The sequence below is a fragment of the Temnothorax curvispinosus genome, unplaced genomic scaffold, assembly GCF_003070985.1.
Source record: "Temnothorax curvispinosus isolate PA1 unplaced genomic scaffold, ASM307098v1 QBEX01003826.1, whole genome shotgun sequence".
Lineage (NCBI taxonomy): Eukaryota > Metazoa > Arthropoda > Insecta > Hymenoptera > Formicidae > Temnothorax > Temnothorax curvispinosus.
Window position 1 is genome coordinate 22824 of NW_020213606.1, and position 17624 is coordinate 40447.

Genomic DNA, 17624 nt, shown 5'->3' on the forward strand with positions numbered 1-17624 from the left:
ATATATATATATATATATATATATATATATATATATATATATATATAATTTTTTACTGTACGTCTACCTGTCATCGCTATTTTAAATTGTCATGTGTAAGCGTTGTGTGTGTTTTAGCATAAGTTTAAAATTAGTAATGGGATAAACAAAGATAGAACTGTACGATCTGATAGTTAGGCAAATTCAAATTATATATTTATATTTGGAGGGGTTTAGTCATAGTGGTGTAAGTCAAATTTTTTTAAATTTTTTCTCGCGTGCATAGATGCAATCTATACAATATATAAATTGCATCTATGCACACAAAAAAATATTTTTAAAAATTTGATTTACACCACTGTGATTTTTACCCCTCCATTTACATACGTTTCTACACTGAGAAAAAAAAATCGTTGATTCAAAGAAATATTATTTGATTCAACTAAATGCAGCGGTCACGGGCTGTCAAGCTAACATTTGTTAATTCAAAAAATATTATATTTAAATGGATTCAGAATTTCTTGATATTACTCACGTATATTTGATTTAAATATATTAATATTTGCATTAAACAAATCACTACAACTAAACAAGTTTAGTCAAATTAACAACATTTTTTTCTCAGTGTATAAATAAATCATACTTCTTTTTTCCACCTTTGTGAGCAGTATTTCAAACGCTTGTTGAGAGGTCATTTCAGTGACGTAGTAACAGACACTCTGCAGTACAAAACGGATATAAATGGAATTTCTAACACAAGTGACACGCGAGGAGTTGTTCAGTCATATCGTACAATTCGAAAATGCAACGCTAAAGTTCGCAAGGTGCGCAGTTTGTAGAGAAGAAATTTTGTTACCCTCGCGCTAAGCAATATTCTAAAATATTTCAGAGAACACTTATTTACACATAACATTGGCGATAAAGACTATACAGTATCTGAACACTTACAGCAATATTACGAAGACTTATCAAATTATGCGGCAAGATGCAGGGGATGTGGTAATATCTTATTTATATCGAGCCATATGCATTTAGAACAACATTTAATAAGAGAAAGACATAACTGGATAAATCAGAGTCAACATGAGTAAGTACACATTCGAAAACTTATTAAAATACCAAAAGGTTATATAAAATAAATGTAATAATAAAACAATCTGTTTTTTGAAGAGGTCCACTGTGATTCACTTGTCAATTTACTTGTGAATTATACCGACTTAAAAAGAATGACAATGCTTCCGTGCAGCGGATTTTGCATATAGATTTGTGATACTTTATTATAGCACGTAACATTTTAGGCATAAGTACTTATGAGGTTAACTCAAAATCAAATTTTTTTTTAAATTTGAAGTATAGGTTCTAATGAAAAATCTGTACGAATAAATCGGGCTAACTAAGAACCAGCGCGGTAAATGATGCGCGAAAGTTTTATTTATATTTATATTTTACATATTTTCCAACCTTTGACTGCGGTCCGGTCCGGTTGGAGTAGTAAAGCTGTGTTTCAAGTCTGACAAATCTAGTCGGCACGCAGTCAAAGGTTGGAAAATATGTAAAATAAAAATATAAATAAAAATTTTTTTGTTTGTGACAGTATTTTTCTCGGGATGCGATATGTAAAAAGTATCAATAAATAAATATATATATTTCGTAAGTCTACACCTCTCGTTTTACAAATATTTATTCCCGAAATTAATCGTTCAATCGGAAAAGTCCGGAGGCGTCAATTGCAAAAACCAGAATCGCAAAAAGTAACTATTCCAAAGTCAATCAATCCACAGGAAAAACAGCTATGGAAATAATATCAACGCATATATACGAACGTATTAAATTAAACAGAAGTAATTTCTCTGCAAAAACACACTGCACTCAATTTAGCAAAGGAAAATCAAAGTATTATTGCGTATTTTCAGCGAAAGCAATCATCAAAGTTACAGCAAACGCTAAATAGTTAATCTTCCCTAAGCTAAACTTTATAAAACCATAAGAATATATGAAAGGATAAAAATACAACCCACATAACAATCTGGCTTTCTACAAGTTTCGTAAAAACACGGATATATGTTACTATATTATCTGTCCGGAGAAAAGCTCGACAATATCTCGAACCTACCAACAGCCTCGCCTTACATATACTTATGCAAATTTTCAGAGTATGCGGATGCAAATTTTCGCAAACACCGTTGGGGCAGGTAAAACGCGCTGGGTTACGGCAGTTGTTTATTCTTTCGAGACACCATGCGATAGGATACGGTGGCAAACTCCTGCCTTATCATCCATAAGATTAAAATAAAGTTGAAGTTTATTAAAGAAAGAAGAGCACAAGACCAAAAATAATTACGCATGCTTTTTAATATAATATTGATGTAATATTAAAGAATAATAATAGAGGAAGTTTTATTGACTCGACCTCAGAAGATAATTCTCACATTTCTAATAAAAACGTTTGTGTAACAACAACATCAGTAAAATTCTTAAAAATTGTAGAAAGTTGTTACAACAATTAAATATTTAAATAGATTTTACCGGAGCTTTATAAGATAATTTAAAATCCTATGCATAGAGAGAAAAGTCCATAGTAATGTTTTTATAAATTTCTTTTGACCTATGTTTTCTACAGAGAGAATGGTTTCATTCTATAAACCATATATAAGAAAAATTAATCAATTTTGTCTATTATTTTTCTATATCTTTAAATATTTTTTTAAATACATTATTTAATAATAAATATTAATATAACATTTTTTTTGTAAGAAACATAATTCAAAACAGATACATAATGATTCCAAGTCACTTTCTAAAGCTTCGGTAAAACCTTCCAGTAAATTATTCCGTATAGATATAAAGAAATAATCAGCTGCATTTGTAAAAAATTTATCTAAAAGTTAATGTTGTCTCGGCAATAAAACATTAAAATAAACTGCGACATTTAAGTTATTTATTTATGCACTGCAGTATGGCAGTGATTTATTAAATTTAATATTTACGATAGACCGAACGCGTGACTTTTTTTGCCAATTTTACATTCTCTGAAAAATAATTAAGAGTCGAGAACAACGACGGACGAGAAGCCAGATAAATCAATTTTATCTTCCCTCCAGGTACTACGTGGATTCCGAGCATTCAAATTACTCTTATAATAACAATACAGGATGCAAGTAAAATTCAATTATCTCAATTTCGAACACTGCAAGAACTTCGTGTAAAAATTTTCTTATACTCATCATACATGTCTTATTAATCGTTGTAAAGCAATCGCTAGCTATATTTAATGCTAAACAAAATCTTGTATAATTCATGAATAATTCCAGTTAAAACATATTGTAAAAAGTATTATTATTATAATATTTTTATGAATTACTATTATACTCATAATTCAATACTATTAGACTGTATTGGAATACGGTATATATTCATCTTTTGTATTCATATCTATTGTATTCATATCTTTTAATAAAATTACTATTTAATATTATTAACTTACCGTTGGTTCGATGCCATCATAGCCTAAATTGTATATTCCTGTCATGCTGCGATCTGTAAAATAATAATAAAATTTATTAATACAAATTGATATAAATTATTAATTTGTAAAATAATTATATTATTGAATAACGATTTATTAAATAGTGTTATACCATTTATTTCTGAAAATACCCGTGGCTGACAACATAGCAAAATAGCAGCTAGTGTTATAAATTTGTAAGATGTATTTTTAAAATTAAAATAACATTATGACCAAAACATTGAAAATATTGCTCGGATATGTTAATTATCATGTACCACACATAGCTGAAAAAATGACTTTTGCTTTAGAAAATCGATTTTAAAGCGATCGAAAAATGTATCGCTAAAATCAAACATTTTTCACGTATCCTTATTTAAATGTCAAGAGAGAGTAAATGTTTTTGAATGTCGCTGTAGTAGCTTTGTAAGACAATCGTTGATAAATGCAAATAATGCGTAATAATGTTCACAACAATCGGAGTAACAGGATAATGGACATCACTTATTAAATTATTATGCACCCTGCGTGGAATGTGTGTGTCCAGACTTAATCTTTATACGAATTGAATTTAAGGTTTGTATATGTAGTAGGTCACCGGTGGGAAAACTTTCGATTCTAATATAATACATTTTCTCGAAAGTTTAATACTTAGTAACGTCTTACAATTAGTATGATGAATGTGCACTCGCGCAAGTGAAACGGTCACATGTCCACAAGCATCAATAAGGATGTTCCGGAGAGTTTGTCAAAATGCTACGAGGTTGATGAAAATTTAATATTATACTCTGTACTTTTCTTTCAAAGTTCGAGGCCAAATTTCAGATCGATTCATAATTTACATAAAAAATTATCAATTTCTGAATATCCGAGTTTTATAGAGAAAAAGTGTAAACATTAACAAATGCTACCAGTATAATATTTTACACACAAGTAGATAATCAACAAACAAAAATATGACAACAAAAATCAAAACAATTTACAAAAATTTTTTTAATTAAAAAAAAGTAAAAGTAACAGTTATTTATACAGTCACTAAATCTACGTCTTTTATATTCTATTAGATTTGCCGTAACCATTTATGTATTTTTTTTTGTCTTTGGATCCCTAGAGAATTAATATCGGTGTTTTTAGTATTTCCTGCATACTTTTGGTTAGGACGGTGCGTTCTGCATTTTCACGGTCGAATTGATAAGATAGAAAAAATGGTCACATTTTTCTAAACTTAGAATGCATAATGCTTCGTCATGACCGATATGGATTATCCAAAATCCAAAGAGAGACAAAAAAATACACAAATGTATATACGGTGGATCAAGTGTCGCAACCGAACGTGATTCAATCGAAACGTCTTTCATGTAATTCTTCCATTAGCAATTTTCTTATTTTTTTCCCACACGATTTATTGCATCGTATAATTTTTGCATTACTTATTTATTTATTTTAATTATTTCTTGTTCTTTTTCTAAACGTATTTTAAACCGTATATACATTTTTTTACGAAAAGAAACTTTTAGTTTTCGTGAACAAAACATTTTATTGAATTATTTAAGTGTAATTTCTTTCGTTCTCTTTAATCTTTACCCAACGTTCTGACAATATTTTTGCGTTTCTATCGTAAAAATATAAACGTATAATAGCCCGAAAAATAAAGATATTTTTTCACGTCCTAGAAAGATGCAAAATTTTACTATTTAAATTGTTTTGTTCACGGAAATTACCCGCAAAAATATCAAACATTTTAATAAATCGCAATTGAATAGAATCGAAGGAAGCGATATACATTCATCGTCGTAACGTTTTTCCTCGAATGGTTAAAGAGGCTGGCACAAGGATACTATAACGTATTGCTTCCAAAATCTATATGATCGGAGAAGAAATCGTGCTTTATCACGAATACGTAATAACATTTATTTCAGCCTGTCGTAATGGCCCTGCCGCGGGCGGGATAAGTTTTTATCGTCACGGATTGTTCAATCGTCGCTCTACGCGACTCTTTCTCTTTCTTCTGTCCGATTCTCTTAAAATAATACATACGCGATGTGAAAAATTGAAAAATAACGCGAGAAAGAAAAAACGTCGGAAACTGCTGTAAACCGCGCACCGTATACCGCGACGATTTCTCGACTCGGCCACGCTAATTATATGAGTCTCAATGGATACTGACGGCGCTTCCGTTAATTAATTTGCGTCTGTCTGTGCGTCTCTTTCGCATCGCTATACATATAATTAATTAACGTAAGCATAGGCTTACGAACAAAACAAAGATGAGAAGTGATTATAGCTGTATTCTAAACGGTAGATGCGTCTTCCGTTTCCTTTCTGCCTTCTGACATTTGACATGACAAGCTTAAAAAATGCACGTGCGAAAGTTTATGTATAAAACCTAAATCGAATCTATTTTATCATAATAAACATTCAACACTGCTGTATCGTTATTTTACATAATATGTTAACAATTTGTTTATAATATCGTAATTTTGAGCGCGATGTATTTACAATTAATAACGACGTGTGTTTATAATTACAAAATATTTACCGTTATATAATCTTATATTAGTCACCGTATTAAAAAATATCTAAAAGCAGATGAATTCGAATGCACACTGAAAATAAAGTTGTGTAATCCATATCGATGCGATGCAACACATGATTATGTAATTCCGTTGTGGCAGGTGACATCCGGCAGAACTCTGTCTTTAGAAAGTAGGAAACTCGCGGTATGTATATGAACGCATCGTGTTTTACTTCGCGTATGCTGATGCGAACGAGTCCACGAGTTCAAGACGACTACCTTGGACGCTCACTAACTAACCGAACATGATGTAGTCTCAAGTCAGTGACTGGCTTCAGAGTGGGGCTTATGTCACGTAGCTACGCGCTGAAGCGTAACTTCGCGCGGGGCTTGCTTAACATTTTCAACACGCGTCTCTCTTGTGTGATAATGGATCTATTTATGTTTATATTTATTATATATGTTACATAATTATACATAATTCTTTATTTACATATATATAAAGTATCGCGATCTCTTTATATCTGTTATAACATATATTTATATTTAAACAATATTTATACAAAAATTTTATATATATAAGTGTAAACAACTATATTATTTTCTTGCCTAATAAAGTTTCAAATTTATGTGTCTCAACGTTAATAAATTATACATTATTTATCTATGTCATCAATATGTTATTTGTGTAGACGATGTATATATTTATAAGAATAAAATTTTTATCTCTTCTATTAATATATAACTATGCTTATAAAATAATTTGTAATTTTACATGCCTAATATCTGCGTATACATGCATGTAACATCTATAAAGTTAATTTGCGAATAATTATTATTAAACAAGTATTTGGAATAACTCTTATCAATGATTTTTTTTATTATAAATTCAAAGTCTAAATCAGACTCTTATTTTAATTGCCTCAATTGCCTCATAAATTTAAATAATGTTTGTATTTGCTATTAGTCACTATAGCCATCAGCTATAATAAGTGGTTATTAGAATATTCCAAGAAATACACTTATTATTTGACGTAAGTGTGTTTTTGTAACGATTATATACTAAATCTATTTTTAAGATAAAAATATTCAGTTTAAATACAGAGAAAAAGCTAAATAGCAGGTTATATATTAAAAGCAAATCTTATCAGTTATTTTGTAAATAGCAAATAGAATACTAACGTTATTTGTTCAAGATAGTTTTGTTCTAAATAGGTATACAAATTATTTTATTATAATAACGAATTATTTCTATTCTGTTATCGAAGCAGTAATGGCATTTACTACAGCAGCAAAATACATTTGTTAAGAATAAACTGTTTTAATTAGGCGATAAAAATTCACTCGTTTCTACGAACAAATTTACTCTTAGCAAGATTTTTCTATTTTACTAAAAGAACAAATTTTATTATTTCTATAATATCGAATAATTGATTATGATACAGCGAAATTTGTTCGCTTTTACGTTAAATTTTCTATATCAGTAATAGTTTCGCTGGAAAAATTCCTTTTTTGGAAATACCACTCTTATTTACCATTGTCAAAATGTTGACGATGTCTGGTAGAACGCGAAAGCACTTAATGTTATCGGTCGTCTGTTTATCGAAAAGCAATAGGCTGCGCTCGCCGTTATTCAGATAACATAAAAATATACAATGTAAACGATAAACAGAGCGATGAGTAGAAGCTAAGCGGACACTTGAAACCAGTCGAGTCACCTCCAAATCGTGCAAGTGTTGTCCTTGCTGGCGGTAATTATAGTATCCCCCGTATATGAAAATGCGCAAGCGAAAACATCGTCGGTGTGTCCTTTCAGTTGCTGAAAGCAGGAGCCATCATCCGCGGACCACAGCCTGGCTGTTCTGTCCAAGGAGGCAGTTAGAAGTTGATGGCCATTCGGACTGAAGCAAACTAAAAATTTGTAGGCTTTTAGCACATTTACATAGATTATTATATCTATATATTTATATATTTAGACACTTATATATATTGTAGCACATAGATATAGAATAGACGTGTTTGTTTGCGATAAAAAAATTTGCCTTTTGACACTTCCTCTCGATGGCCTTTCGTGAGAGCCAACTGTTGAAAATTGCTGCTTATATCCCAAACTCGCGCGGTAGTATCGCTGCTGGCTGTCGCCAGTCTCTTGCCGTTGTTGTCGAAAGCGAGATCCAAAACTTCATCGTCGTGTCCCAACAATGTAGCCAGGCAAGAATTCCTTCTCGCGTCCCAGACCTTCGCGCTTTTATCCATTGAGGACGACGCGATCAATGAACAGTCGTAATTATACAGGCAGTTGGACAACTCCGCGTGATGGCCGATTAACACGCTCGTCCGTCTATAGGATTGTAAATCAAAAGTATTTTATCTTTGATTAAACACACTAGACGTCATACAAAGGAAAAAAATTGTTTCGAAAAAATATGATTTTATAGAGCTTACATTACGACATGCTAACAAGAGAAAAAAGGTGAGAAATTGATTGGAAAGTGTGTCAAGCAATTATTTGATATTTTATGTAATTTCACGTAAGTCACGCGTTAGACTTAAGAGATAGTAATAAGATAAGATAATACACGAGATAAGAGGAAAACCCACGCAAATGTTCTTGTATCCCAGATGTTCACTGTTCCGTCGAAAGAACCCGATATGATCTGATTTCCATCGTCGTTGTAATGCAGCGCAATAACTTCCGCCGTGTGTCCCCGTAACGTGCCTAACTCCTGACCTGCCGAATCCAAATCGTGTCTCTCGCATAAAAAGTTTACGACGTATCTTTTTTTTATTCGGGGAAACCATGTCGGATGTTTGAGATAGCGAACCTACTAATATTCTTGAGTTTAAAAATTATATCAAATAATTATAAATAACAAAACCAGGAACTTGTCTAATCTAATCTGTTCGCTTTAGAAACGACTAAACGTGTGTGTTTAAAAAACATTTGTCCATTGCACTAAATAACTAAATGTATTAAAGCCATTTCTGGTATCAATCAATAGCAATTAATATTTCGTTAAAATTCTAAATTGTCTAAATTGCCTTTCAGAGAGACAACTGAGAGTTCGAGACAACTTGGTGACTTTCTTTAAGCTCGTTTAATTAGAACTAGAGTATCAGGCAGCCGCTGCGATAACGTAAAGCCGGTAATAATTGGATAATAGCAATGAGTACGGTATACAAGAATACGTTAACTGCTCTCGCATATTGTTTGCACGCTGCTGTGTTCGAGCATCGCGAAGTGAACTCGACAGTGTGGCATGTTGCTCGCCCGATCGATCCGTGAACTGGTACAAATCGAAGCGCACGTTTATTATGTGAGATAACATTGCGATATTTTCAATACCGGTTTCTATATGGAATATTTTTGACGTCGCGTCGATGGAGCCTGTCGCGAGCTTGCAACGCGTCGGTGAGAATTTAGCCACCACCACTTCCGCATCGTGACCCCACATGGTTGCGAGGCAGTGACCCGTCCGCGAACACCAGACCTTCGCCGTTTTGTCGAAGGACCCGGTCACAATTTTGTCTCTGAAATGGTAAACGACGATAGGACTAACATCCCAGACAGCACTGCAATGTTCAAAATCAGGACGTAAGACTGTCTTTAAGGCAGCCCAATGTCCAAAATTAGCACAAGACGTCTTTAAGACAGCACAATGTCCAGAATCAGTACAAGACGTCTTTAAGATAGCACAATGTTCAAAATCAGCACAAGACATCTTTAAGGACGTCTTTAAGACAGCACAATGTCCAAAATTAGGACATAAGACGTTCTTTAAGACATCTTATGCCCCGATTTTGGACATTGTCTGGGATATGCGCCGTTATTGCAACGTACGTAATGTATAACGCGCGTTATACATTAAAAAAGAAAATCTCGGTCGCGGTAAGTCGCACGAGTTCTGCGCCTTACTTTCAATCCCGGATCAATATAGTCGCGACTAACTCTGAATTATTGTAACTAACTCACGAAGTCGGATTGTTGAACGAGACGGCATAGACCACGTTCTTATGGCCTTCGAGAGTAAAAAGCTCCGCTCCACTGTCAATGTCCCAAACTTTACAAGTTCGGTCATAGCTTCCCGTCAAGCATCTGTCGATCGAACGGATGACATGTGTCGATTATACGCTACGCTACACTTCGACAAGTTGTTCGCTGCTAATAATTTATTCTTAACGCTTTTACATATTTTATATATTTCTCTTTTAGTAGCTCTTAAATCGATTGTGCCCATATCATATATCATGGAACTTAATTAACGTAAAACATTACTTACTTCATGTAAATTTTACAAGTTTTCATTAATAATTAAGCGACAGTTTTAATGTGGAGTACCTTTTACCTAGTTTATCGAACGCTATATTAGTGACTGGCAAAAGATGTGTCTGTAAGGTTTTGTATTTGTAGTAGCGCTTAGTATTTGTATCGCAAACTTTACTCTGCAGCTTCTGCAAAGTTTCAACTAACTGGTCCATTACACTTTCGGTTATTATAGGTTCGGCCGCTTTTATGCTTTCCGCTAATGCTCTTATGTCCGTTCTGGAAAGTAAATTGTTTAATTGCTATAAAATTGCTCGCTTTATTCCGCGATCTTGCGATCAAAATACTCGAAGTAAAATAAAGGCAAATATAAAATAATAATTAAACAGCTATACGTTGCTATACGACGAATAAAAAAGCTAAATGTGAAAGTTAAATCTGATCTGATCTGATCTTACTCGGCGGACAAGTCCAGTAAATCAATCATTTTTGTCTTGATGTCACCGCCTTGCGTGTACTCCAGAGCGAGACCTAAAAGGATTTAAACCCAATTAAGTATGTTATTAGTATTTTCTCAAGTATGCTACACTAAATTAATTTTTAAAAATACGAGAGAGCGCGGTCAGGGGGAGGCAACATCATTAATGCACCCTGTACATCGTCTGTTTACCTGGTGGGAAATAACGAAGCAAGAATTTCAGCAGCCTCATGTGGACATTCCAATTAGGATGCGTCCAGTGTTCCAGACAGGGTTGCGATTCACTACTATTTGACACGGGGGAGGCACGGGATTTAATTATAAAATGTGGATCACGCGTCAGGGATTACGTATCACGAAAGGTGCGTTTTCTCCGCGCCAGCCAGACCAGCCGGAGCTGTCAAAACCGCGTTTTGTTTTGTTCGTTCGTTCGTCCGTTCGTTCGTGCGTGCATGCGTGCGTGCACGTCAGTCAGACACGTTGTCTTGTGCAAACCTGCAAACGCTTGTGCGCTGGAGATTTGGTTGCTAAGGCTCGCTTGATCAATTTCAAACACTAGATCGATCAAATTATACTTGTAAAAAGCATATAATTAACATAAAAATAGTTAAGATACGATCAAATCATTTTATCATATAATAGCTGATGTTTCAAAAGACGAAAGGAAAAAATAATTATTATATTATTGTACATATCCTTCGTTACAAGTTATACAGTTGCGTTACCCTGATGGAAAAATGTCTCAGAATTTTTTATATTATTAAATTAGAATTTCTATAAAAATTTTCAGATTTTCTCAGAATACTCAGAATTTTTTAGATTTCTTATACAAATTGGAAAGTTTTCAGAAAAACTCAGACAAAATAATAAATATTTCAGATTTTCCCGCCAACACATCTTTATAAAAATCTGAATAAATATGAGAAAAATCTATGCAATTTATCAGAATTTTATACATATAAATATACTGAAATATTGCGAAAATCTTTATCTAATTATTTCTGCAGAAAGTATCTGAGAAATTTTATATATTTTTTTCAGAATTTTTTATATAAGTCTGAATTCTTACAAAATTTCTGAGAAAAATATTTTTCACCAAGGTATGTACATAAATAATATTCTTTATTATTAAACTTTTTTTTAATTTTTTTATTAATTGTATAGCAGAGAATGGTCACATATTAGTCTTTTTTGTGAGATTTAGCGGATTAGAGGGTTTCTAACTTTCTGTATTTTAGAGGAAGTATATGTATATTCGACGGAAGTTCATAAATCCGCGGGACCGTTGTCTCTCTCCATTGTTTATCGAGCTTGTCGGAAAAGTATTGTTTGTACTAAAGTGCAATTATAATTTTTCGCAAACCGTTTATTCGTATTTTTCTATCGATAATGATTGCATTAAAGATCTGTTATCGACGGAGTAGAAAAGTGAGAAACCGCACAGCATGTTACCTACTGAAAAGTTTCGTGGACGTGGTTACGTAGTTCAATATTTACATTTTGCGAACGTAGAGGCGTATTGCCCAGTATTGCCCAACAACGTCGCAAAAAAAGAACACGGTTTTCACTGTTTTCAGTCTTTGCTCCGATTGTTTTCATATCTTTTTGCTGCCATTGCAATTGTTTTTTTTTATTCCGTTAAACTTTTTGTCTTTGACATTATGACATTGCTGAAATATTCGGACATGATATAACGATATGTATGAAACGAATTAAATTATATTTCCAATTAACCTGATATTTTTCTTAAACTAAGTGACGATTTTATATTTTATAAAAACCAGCTGTTTAATTTCTATGAGATGCAGTTTTAAACGTTCTTCACATATTGTCAATTATTGTTAGCAATACGTTACGTCAGAATATGCAAGTTTTGAGATGTCTGCAGATTACAGCAACAGATATGTATTTGAAGCTGAATGGTATGACCAAGTTGCCTGTATGCTGAAGAAATTTTATCTGTATTATTATCCATCTGATAATACTGTCGAATTGGTACGTGCAAATTAGTATTACATATGTTTATACCATATGTTTATATGGTACATATGTTTATACCATATGTGTTTATTCCAAACTCAAGCACCTTAAATATCTTTACTATTTTAAATAATATTAAAAAAATGATATAAAATGTATAATTTGTGCATTACAAATTGCATCTATTTCTTTAAAGTAATTATGCATTTTTTATATGTTAATTGATTTATCTCATTATTCTGTACGTTAAAGTATTAAAGTAAAATAATTTAGAAATTAATATTTTTCAAGATATTGTATATTTTATATCAAGATATATCAAAATAAAGTATTAAATGTCTTGTAAAGTATTAATTTTTTTATAATTTTATCTTAATATATATTTTATATGCAAAATGACTAGAGGAATCGTATGATGTAAGAAAAACCGTATAGTTTTATTTTAAAATCAAGTTGCTCTCTCTTTAAATGTTCTTTATGCATCCATGCACAACAAATGTTGGGACTATATGTGTGTGTGCTCTATTTCAGTTTGACTTAAAAACAAAAAAGACTTTCCTAAGAAGAACAACATGTGAAGGCATTACAGCTAAAGACTTTTATGTCGGTACTGTAATCACAATATTTTCAAGATGCATCAAAATTACAGGTTACGCAGATGCTTGTACCAAAACCAAATTAGAAACTCAACTACAAAAGTAAGTAGACAAATAATTTTTATATATGGTATCTTTGGTATTTAAATATTTTTACTTAATTGACATAATTTTACTCTTTCAGGGTTTTTGTATTTCTGAAACCAGATGTTATTGACAAAATGGGTGAAATATTGAAAGCCATTATAAATTATGATTTTTATATCACAAATATAAAAATGCTAAGATTAACTCCAAACGATATTGCAGAATGTAATCTTGTAAAAGACGAAATCGATAAGACGTAAGTTAAATTTTGTATTGCTAACAATTGCTAACTTTGTCCTAAAAGTAAACCGTTTATTATTTTTTAGTAAATTTTAGATACTGTAAAAGTTATAAAGCTATAAAAGCTATAAAAGTTTATTTCTAGGTCTGTTATAAATTATCTTATATCTGGCCCTGTCGTTGCTTTAGAATTATTAGGAGGAAATGGTATAATGAAGTGGCAAGAACTGGCAGGCCCAGAAGATAGTAAGGATGCACGTTCAATAGCAGCATCTTCATTAAGAGCTTGTTATGGAAAAGATGATATACATAATGTCGTATATGGATCCAAAGATACTGAAACAGCAATGCAGGTACAAATTCTAATGTACAATAGTTAATCTAAAAACATATATCTTGATATAATATCTGATTGGATATTTTCAGGAATTGCAATACTTCTTTCCTGACTCGAAATGTAAAAATAAAGGTCTGAAAAACACTGCAACTCTACAAAACTGCACCTGTTGCATTATCAAGCCACATGCTGTACAAGAAGGGCTTCTTGGTAAGTTTATTTTGTTTATTATTTAATATGTAAAAAAAGAAAATTGTAAAATAGCAACTAAGGGAATTTTTCATATAACTTTGAAACCTCTATCTGATGATATATTCTTTTCAATCAATTTTATTTTATGTTTATAATCCAGGTGCCATTTTCGATGAAATTCAGAAAGCAGGCTACACAATCACCGCAGTACAACAATTTTATGTTAATCCAATTAATTCCGAAGAATTTTTAGAAATATATAAAGGTGTTCTTCCTGAATATACCGTAGGTTTCTATATATTTACATACTCTTCTTACAAGTAATTAATTCTAAAGCTGGAAATATTTTCATGAACTTGCTATAGGCGATGGTAGCAGAATTACAATCCGGTCCGTGCATTGTTATGGAAGTGAGCCATAAAGACGAGAGCCCTAACATAGTTGCTGATTTTAGGAATTTATGCGGTCCAATGGATCCGGTAAGTACAGACAACTTTAATTGCTTTGCCTCGCGTTATTGACATACTTATTTGATTACAGGACATTGCACGGCAAATCAGACCGAATACGCTTAGAGCCAAGTATGGGAAAACGAAAGTACAAAATGCTATACATTGCTCTGACTTACCGGAAGACGGGATATTAGAGGTAATTACAATTTTAATCACATTTGTCACTTGTTTCTCTTATGTAATTTACGTATGTTGGATCTTTCCAGGTGGAATATTTCTTCAAAATACTCGATGGAATTTAAACCAAATACTCATACATAACATAAATAGCTAGGTTTGACAATTATTAAATTAAAAAAACTTGAAGTATTTGAATATGTTGGTATAAGAAAATAACTGATTTTTTAAAACAAAATATTAATTCAAGTGTACATCCTGATATTTACAAAAAAGTTCTACAATTGCTGAAATCTATATATAAACGTTTATATTTTCAGTGATTAAAATAAACGAAGGGTATTATTTTTAATCGCAAGATGGTTCAAGTTCTAAGTAAACGTATTTTTAAATAATTATTCAGGAGATTTATGTTTACATTTATGAGAACTTTTTACCTCTCAATATATTATTATTTTTTATTACTATTTTTTAATTTTAGATATATATGCTTCTATAATATATGTATATGTATTTTAGATATATATGCTTCTATAATATATGTATATTCGTGTATCTTAATACACATCTCGCTGTGAATATTTCCACTGAGTAAGGGCTTCCGGAGAAAGGGGAGCGTACGTCTAAAGTGACTCGAAGCTAGAGGCCCGAAGCTAGTTTCGCAATGTCCTACTTTGGCATGCGATTACTGTAGATATTGATATTTGCGTAATTATGCGCTCCTCTCACATAACGATCAATATTTTTTAAACCTTATGATACTGAAGTAGAAGTAGAAGTAGAAAAAGTCCATTTTAATCGCTTTTAGTCTTTAATGATAAAATAATCCTATTTTTTCATGGTCTCTCCGTTTTTTTTTTTAATTATTATTCTATTAATTATTTCAGCAGATAAGTTCTGTTTAAACTTTATTTTTTATTATTTAGTTATTCAGACGAGAGAAAAATTCGATAATAAATAATTAAATATATGAAAACTGTTGTGCAATAAACGCTTATGCACTAATGTACGTGATATGAATATTGATATAAATTATGCATGATTACATATCGAAAAAAATGTTTTATATTCTATCAGAAGATTAAAGCGTCAACTGCCTCCACATATAAAGTTTGTGATCGAAATCAGTTCACAACACTTATCATACACCATACAATGGAACAATTAATTATCTGCAGATTGCAACACTGTAAATTGTTCGGGTGGTCGGTCAGAATAAGTTATTCCATCAACATACACATTGAATTCACCAGTAAATTCCGCTCTGCAATATCGCCGCTGCTTATAATAACCGTCTGTACCTCAAAGAACTACAGGATCTACCGCGATTTAATAACGGCACAATGATGCGTGTCAAGGATTAAGTCTGTAGTCCGTCGGCGATGCAAAACTGCGAAGATGAATCCGTTCCCATCGCATTAAACCAGATAGAGAAGCGAAGAGAAGGAGAGTCAGATTTTCCCACGATACTGTTTAATTCAATTGATAAAGAATTACGGATTGAAAACATTGCACGATATAATGCTAAATGGTACTGTAGAATAGAAAAATTTATTTTAAAAATGATGATGCAAAATAGAATATTTAACAGATCATGCAAGGAAGACAATCTCCTTAAATAAAATGATAGCAATCTTGCAAATTGGTAGCAAATTTAATCAAAATTTTGTATTAAAACCAAAACCATCTATGTTAGGCTTGTGTTTCGCTTGCAAAACTTGCGCTGCTCACGCACATAAAATGAGAATTGGTGCTAAAATCTGCGTAAGCTTCGCTGACATAATCTAACAGCAAACAACAGAAACAAAAGTCGAGCGAAAATATGCACGATAAATTGACAGAAAATTTAACGAATACAGCAAGCAAGATTTGCTGTTGCATAACTCGATGCCTTTTTAAATATTTTTAAATAAAAGATATACTTAAGATGATATTTTTAAAGTATTTAATAATATAATACTTAAATTTAAAAATAAAGGCATTTAAAAACGCATATCGCGGACGATCGAGTAGCAATTAGTCTTGTAGTTTAGTATTTGTTGCCAATGTACATGTGTAATATTAAATTTATACTCTTATATGCATTTCCCCCCAAAAAATAATTAATATTAATAGTTTTACATATTAATAGATAAAACAATTTTTTCATCTGAGGAGAACTAAATAAGAATCGGAAAGAATCGAAATTAATATCTTTATTTACTAGAAGAATGCTACAAAGAGTACATATTCAATACTATGTCTGACAGACATTTGCATATAACGGTCCGCATTTGCCTACAGATACCCTAGTTTCCTAAAATATTAATTCAATTTTTGCACTTTTTATACCTGTAAACATATTACATATTATTCTGTTTTATTCTGTTCTTTTTTACATTTTTTAAATACGATTCAATGTTGAGCCAAGTCGAAGAAAATTCACTCTTCGGTTGCACACATCCTTGCGAGGTGATTCGTCGCAACTTAGTTCGGATCGGTGTATTCGCATACACTCCTTCCTCTCAGCTCGGTAGCTTGTATACCCAGGTGCCAGTATTACGCATGACATCGCGCCGTACGGATCCATCGGTATTTTTTAAGGATCCGTTACTCTCCATATTCGCATTCCGATTTTCGCTTTTTTTTTCACTTCTCCAATTCGTTTTCTTCTTTGCCGTACCTACCTACTCCGAAGCAGTTCTTCTGATTACACGTCAAACTTTTACCTCAAGATTTAAAACAAGACGGAAGTACTACTTAATTACATATTACGCAGGTATTTTCCATTCTGATGAGACACAACATTGTTATTAATTTGTACACGTATATAATACAAATAA

The 17624-nt window shown here is 32.0% G+C and overlaps 4 protein-coding genes across 5 annotated transcripts in view; 2 read left to right on the forward strand and 2 right to left on the reverse strand.

Annotated features, from left to right (window-relative positions):
* LOC112452917 (solute carrier organic anion transporter family member 4A1-like) overlaps window positions 1–6273 on the reverse strand; it is a 21937-nt gene extending 15664 nt beyond the window's left edge. Inside the window, exons 1-2 of one of the 2 annotated variants that reach the window (XM_025013374.1) lie at window positions 6049–6273; window positions 3464–3516 (exon numbers count right to left, since the gene is read on the reverse strand). In XM_025013374.1, coding sequence (XP_024869142.1) covers window positions 3464–3508 — 45 coding nt within the window. In that variant the 5' untranslated portion in view covers window positions 3509–3516; window positions 6049–6273. Of the gene's footprint in view, window positions 1–3463; window positions 3517–6023 lie in introns of both variants that reach the window. The other variant, XM_025013375.1, reaches the window with a different exon arrangement.
* Window positions 6274–7244: 971 nt separating this feature from the next.
* On the reverse strand, window positions 7245–11212 carry LOC112452927 (dynein assembly factor with WDR repeat domains 1-like). The gene is made up of 8 exons (XM_025013391.1): window positions 10934–11212; window positions 10722–10794; window positions 10339–10542; window positions 9973–10095; window positions 9346–9530; window positions 8601–8730; window positions 8038–8340; window positions 7245–7900 (listed from the first exon to the last, which is right to left on the reverse strand). Exons 1-8 carry the CDS (start codon window positions 10971–10973, stop codon window positions 7714–7716), a joined length of 1245 nt encoding a protein of 414 aa, XP_024869159.1. The 5' UTR covers window positions 10974–11212; the 3' UTR covers window positions 7245–7713.
* A 1072-nt stretch (window positions 11213–12284) lies between these two features.
* Window positions 12285–15086, forward strand: LOC112452921 (nucleoside diphosphate kinase 7-like). The gene is made up of 9 exons (XM_025013383.1): window positions 12285–12736; window positions 13253–13419; window positions 13502–13660; window positions 13790–13997; window positions 14071–14191; window positions 14334–14458; window positions 14539–14652; window positions 14714–14821; window positions 14892–15086. Exons 1-9 carry the CDS (start codon window positions 12620–12622, stop codon window positions 14925–14927), a joined length of 1155 nt encoding a protein of 384 aa, XP_024869151.1. The 5' UTR covers window positions 12285–12619; the 3' UTR covers window positions 14928–15086.
* A 2270-nt stretch (window positions 15087–17356) lies between these two features.
* The window catches only part of LOC112452926, a 10178-nt gene continuing 9910 nt past the window's right edge, over window positions 17357–17624 (forward strand). Inside the window, exon 1 of the mRNA XM_025013390.1 lies at window positions 17357–17560. The gene's annotated coding sequence lies outside the window, so the exon portion shown is untranslated. The remainder of the gene's footprint in view (window positions 17561–17624) is intronic.

Excerpts from the sequence above, each read along its gene's own strand:
- LOC112452921 (XM_025013383.1), top strand. The coding sequence starts at position 12,620 with ATGTCTGCAGATTACAGCAACAGATATGTATTTGAAGCTGAATGGTAT. Across the intron at positions 12,737-13,252 it reads CTGATAATACTGTCGAATTG|TTTGACTTAAAAACAAAAAA; the intron begins GTACGTGCAAAT and ends GCTCTATTTCAG. Across the intron at positions 14,192-14,333 it reads TGTACAAGAAGGGCTTCTTG|GTGCCATTTTCGATGAAATT; the intron begins GTAAGTTTATTT and ends TTTATAATCCAG.
- LOC112452927 (XM_025013391.1), bottom strand. The coding sequence starts at position 10,973 with ATGAGGCTGCTGAAATTCTTGCTTCGTTATTTCCCACCAG. Across the intron at positions 10,543-10,721 it reads TTACTGGACTTGTCCGCCGA|AACGGACATAAGAGCATTAG; the intron begins GTAAGATCAGAT and ends TTTACTTTCCAG. Across the intron at positions 8,341-8,600 it reads TGGGATACAAGAACATTTGC|ACGGACGAGCGTGTTAATCG; the intron begins GTGGGTTTTCCT and ends ACAATCCTATAG.